The sequence below is a fragment of the Montipora capricornis genome, chromosome 8 (assembly GCF_036669925.1).
Source record: "Montipora capricornis isolate CH-2021 chromosome 8, ASM3666992v2, whole genome shotgun sequence".
NCBI classification, from domain to species: domain Eukaryota; kingdom Metazoa; phylum Cnidaria; class Anthozoa; order Scleractinia; family Acroporidae; genus Montipora; species Montipora capricornis.
This window is the reverse complement of record NC_090890.1, coordinates 8,073,969-8,078,968: the sequence shown is the minus strand read 5'-3', so window position 1 is coordinate 8,078,968 and position 5,000 is coordinate 8,073,969. Positions and strand designations below refer to the sequence as shown.

At 36.8% G+C, this 5,000-nt stretch overlaps 1 protein-coding gene across 4 annotated transcripts in view; it reads left to right on the top strand.

Annotated features, from left to right (window-relative positions):
* Positions 1-864: 864 nt before the first annotated feature.
* The window catches only part of LOC138059533 (uncharacterized), an 18,560-nt gene continuing 14,424 nt past the window's right edge, over positions 865-5,000 (top strand). Inside the window, exons 1-4 of one of the 4 annotated variants that reach the window (XM_068905177.1) lie at positions 865-1,374; positions 2,947-3,272; positions 3,607-3,754; positions 4,869-5,000. The exon at positions 4,869-5,000 is cut by the window's right edge and continues 234 nt beyond it. In XM_068905177.1, the coding sequence (XP_068761278.1) occupies positions 1,266-1,374; positions 2,947-3,272; positions 3,607-3,754; positions 4,869-5,000 (715 nt within the window). In that variant the 5' untranslated portion in view covers positions 865-1,265. The remainder of the gene's footprint in view (positions 1,375-2,946; positions 3,273-3,606; positions 3,755-4,868) is intronic. The other 3 variants (XM_068905180.1, XM_068905178.1, XM_068905176.1) reach the window with 3 other exon arrangements.

The following is a 5,000-nucleotide window of genomic DNA, read 5'->3' as shown; positions in this document are numbered from 1 at the left end:
TTTCACTAAAAGACAACAGTTAAAAAAATATCGCAGAGAAAAGATAGTCTCGCAAATACAAGACAGCTCCACATCTGCTTGCGAGTGCTGTACACTTGTAGCAGCTACTAAGAAAAGTGAAGTGAACGATCAACTTGAGGAAAAGATAAATACAACAAAACAAACAGCTCGAGCCCAGAGATTTCAAAATGCAAATACAAATTTTTGTCACGCTTAGGCGCATTCTAAAGGAAAAACTGTCGATTCATTATTTGACAGCGAATAAATTTAATTGCCCGATATCCATTTTACGATGCAAAGTACCAGACACTTCATCCGTTAAGACTTTTCTCGATACGATATTCGGAACGTTCACTTTAAGTGCATGCCTGAAAAAACCATTATTGCGACATTTGTCTCATTCGTTCCCCATGTTTATTGGAGCGTAACCAAGCGACGTAGCCAATATATTTTCGATTGCGTCAGGCCCCCCCACACACCCCCATTACGCCACTCGGAAAACAAAGCTTAAATATCATAAATCCTACACAGAAAATAAGCTAAAATACGAATTCAACGACTTTAAACACCATCGCAGAGTTCCTTCGTGTAATAGCGATAGATTGTGGTCCTGTTTTAAACGAAAGCAGTTTGAATCCCTTTCTTATCGGGTGCGAAAGTCTCCGAGTGGCGACATATTAATGGTGGTATCCGCCCCAATCCGCCCCTCACACACCTCCGAGACCCAGCTAAAAACACCGTTGCAAATACAAAGTGTGACTATCAAACTTCTATTTATTAAACTAAACTGGCCGTTTTCCTCGCAAAACCACATTTTCCTAATGGAGTCTTTTTATAAGAGTAGTAAAAACACTTATGTTTATGTCGTTAGGATGTTGGGGCTTAGCACCGGGGCCAATAAAACCTATCCTTACGATGAAAGTGGCGCTTTCATGCTATACTGGCAGCCCATTATTAATATTCCTTGTTTTTCTTTTCTTTCCTTCGCAAGAAGAAATGAACATAACTCCAGTTCTCCCCCTAGTTTAATCCTCTTCTGACTTGTTCGATCTTCGACTGATCAATCGAATTTCATGGTAGTACACTCCCCCGCGATCGCCGGCGCGAATACTTATACCGCCGGGTACTCATACTTATTAAGAGTCTGCGCGCGTATTGTTATTGCCGAAGCTCTCCGCATTTGTTTATTTATTTGGTCATCAGCGGTTCGACTGCGTCGATAAAATCGTCCATCTGGAAATTACGACGAAATCTGTGTGAGGAAGATGGATCCACGAAGACTCTTCAAAAAGTTAGCAGCTTTTGAAGGCCTTCTGTTGTTAGTAGTTGTTGTGAACGATCTTTGTTTTAAAATCGTCGGCGCTTCCAGATCAGGTATTGAATTCAACACTTGACGTGACTTTATTTTTTTACCTTCTCGAATTCCTTAATCATGAAAGGGTTCAGATTACGTTAAGAAGAAGAAGTTGAAAGTAATTTTGTCCAAAACCTCTCAAATCGTTTCGTAAAGAACACCTCGTTTTGTACATGTGGCAGATTCTAAGTACACAACGTTCGACTTCGTTGTTTGCTAAACATCGTGATGGTTCTGCAGCTTTCTACGGGAACATAACGATTAAAGTTTCGAGTGTAAAATGGTTTTTATCTCTTTCTGAGAACTCAAATTCTTTGACGATACTCGAACGCCAAATAACAGCTGTGAGTTTTTCTTGCATTGAGGAAGTCTTGTGACGTTTGGTTACAACCGGCAATTGCTCAAGTCATGAGGAAGAAAAAGTCTATTTCAAACGAATTATTTGATTTTATACCCGTTCCTTGTTTCTTATATCCCCTTGAACGTGATGTTAATCACTCCTTATTCATATCTTAAAATTAAAATCGCTGACTTATTTTAGTAACAACGATATTTTTTACTGTAGAACTAACTGTTAAGCAGTTAAAAATTGGATCATTGGTGATGGAGTCTTGATATGTACAGTTGTCAGTAAAAGCTTATATTTAGAGAATTTTGTCTTAGAAAAAAACGAAAGTAACATTACCGTATACAAAAGCAAGAAAGCAAGTTTCAATGCTGAAAAAAAGGAAGTGCAAAAAAGAAAACTTGTCTTCAGCTATAGATCATTAATGTTAATAATGAATATAGTATAAGGAATTGTTCAAGCTTGGGAAATAACACTTGATATCATGTTAATGCACACTTATAGATTTCGTGATCGGTGGCCAATAAAACGGGTTGGGGAAAATTTTTTGGCTTTGAGCTACCAGAGAAAGAGCTGAAAAATATTCTGGTTAAAAGCCTGCAGGTACATTCAGAAGTCATGTGGTGTGAATATCTGTTTTATAGTAGATCCTGTTTTCAGTAGGAACAGAATGGCATTCCTGCTCTTGGAATGGAATAAGATTTCCATGGCTTTTTAACTGAATGTACAACATAATGCATTTCTTTAATTTAGGGATGTGCAGAAATGTCAAATTTAAAGTCAGGCAACTGTGTAGAAACTACTCTGTTCACAGTACACAACTTCTTTTAGAAAACCTCATTCCACTGTAATGGGAAGAAACAAAAGGGGTACAAAAGACAGACAGTTTAGGAGGAGAATAACCACTTTCTAATATGTGTTCACCATTATGCCCAGTTTATAATACTGGAAATGTTAACTTAAATTCGGAACTGAAAATCAAGTATTAATGCAATTTTCTTTCATGGTGTCACTTAAAGAGTTTTCAAAAATAACAGGTAAAATCGGGTCCATATCTAGCTCATTGCAAGTTGTAACATGACAAACGTAGTGGTCAATAAATGAAATAGTTTCTCAAGCACTTTGACAGTAAAAGCAAGTCATTTTACTATTAAGACAATAATAATAATTATTATTATTATCAATCAGAACAACTACAGGTAATAGGAAATGTTGGCACACAATAAAGTTGTACATTTCTCCACAGGTTGCTTAAATCCTCTTGGTCTAGAAAGTAAGGAAATCGCCAATTCTCAAATCAGCTCATACACGCATCACAAGAGCTGGGATCCGCACAAAGCGCGCCTTAACAATGAAAACAAAGCCTGGTGCAGTGATTCAAATATTAAAGGGGAAGAATATCTTGAAATTGATCTGCTGAAAGTCCAACATATATCAGCCATTGGCACACAAGGGGCGAGTGGCAGATTTGCAATTCTACGGAGAAGCTACTATGTCAACACATTTGAGATACAATACAGTTTTGATGGAACAACATGGTTTAGTTATGAAAGAAGCACTGGTTCTGTTCAGGTAAGTCGTAAAATCATTTCAAGTGAAGAGACTCTTGGTTATCACCATTCTCAGAAAAGTTTTACAGGAACTGTTGAAGGCTGTTTTTGAAAAGTTAGGGTGACAGTGGGAAATTATGTATTTTCTATAATTATGAACATGCTCATTGAGTTGTAGGCAGACACAACAAAGTAGGTGATTTTTTCCACCAAAATAAATATTAATTAATTTGATTGTGTCTATTTGATGAATTTCAGTCATGCATGCATCATGTTTGTTTGTACTAATTACCAGATAAAGTTAAATGGCGAGTCTGATATTGGATCTCTCTTTTGTCCTCTTTTTGCAACCTTAGACATTCACAGGCAACAGTGATGCTTATAGCGTGGTGCACAACTACTTCCGAGATACATTTGTCACAAGATTCATCAGAATTTATCCGCAGACTTACTACAATGACATGTGCATGAGAGTAGAGCTCTATGGATGCAGTAATCAGACAGGTCTGGGTTTATCCCTAAAGTGCCCCTAACCCTTCAACTTGTTATGTTTTTGGTAGATTTTCATATCTTTCAAGAAACCATTTTCGCAAAATTTTTTTTAAAATATTGAATCCTGATTTTCTTATGAGCGCTTAACATTACTGAAATTTTTAATTTTTTGCGTGCTATAAGCCCCGCTGGACAAATTATTGTCTCGTGGGCTCATTAGGAAGGGGCCAATGAGAAGCGTCTAATAGTTGACACTTTTTTCTCTGATGTAAGAAAAGGACATAATTTCCAGCAACTCAAGTTTGCATGATGTCCTTTTCTTACATCACGCTTGATAAATAGACACATTTGGCCGAGTGGGGGACTGATGCGAATGATAGGTGAAAAATTATTTGCGACTGCCTTCACTTTTAGCGCTTGTAAAAAAGTCAGGATTCAATATTTAAAAAAAAAATTCTGAAATGACTTCTTGAAAGATATGAAAATCTACCCAAAAAAAAAAAAAACTTTAAGGGTTAGGGCCACTTTAATGGAAAAGAAGTGTAATTTTGTTTATACCTCATCACTAGCAGTGTTTCAATAATTGTTGAATTCATTTATATGACTATAGATAATCTTCCCTTTGCCTGGTTGTAATCATAATGACAATAATGATAATGAGAATAACACTCATCATCAGCAGCATCATCATCATCACATCTTAACATACATACACGGTTTTAATTATTGAATAAAGCAGATTACCAAATCATTGGCAAGACGAAAGTACCAGTTCTGATCTGAACCTGCACTATTATTAATTAACCTATTCGCTCCTCAGGTGCCTCCAGGGTGCCCCCAGTTGACAAAAGTCTCACTCCCAGGAGGCAATGGCTTAATCAACACTTGACTATGATAGAACATGAAGTACCAAATAATAAGCAAAATCAAGCAAAATTTGTGAATGTCAAAATATTTAAAATCCAAAGATTTTGAATGTGTCTTTTGCTCTTTGTCCAATTCTTGTTGCATATTAATACCTTTCAGTTGCAACCCTGTGGTATTGGCTTGCTGAGAGCTTTCTTGACACCTGATAGTTTTTATTCTGTGTTGTGATTGAGGGTGTTTTGTGTTCTTGATCTTTCAGATGATTGTTCAACATTCCAAACAAATGCCAGTGGATCGATTAATAGCTTAAACTATCCTGCCAGTTACCCACCTAACAAGCAATGTACTTGGCTCATTGCTGTTCCTGGCAGCAAAAACATTGCTCTCATAT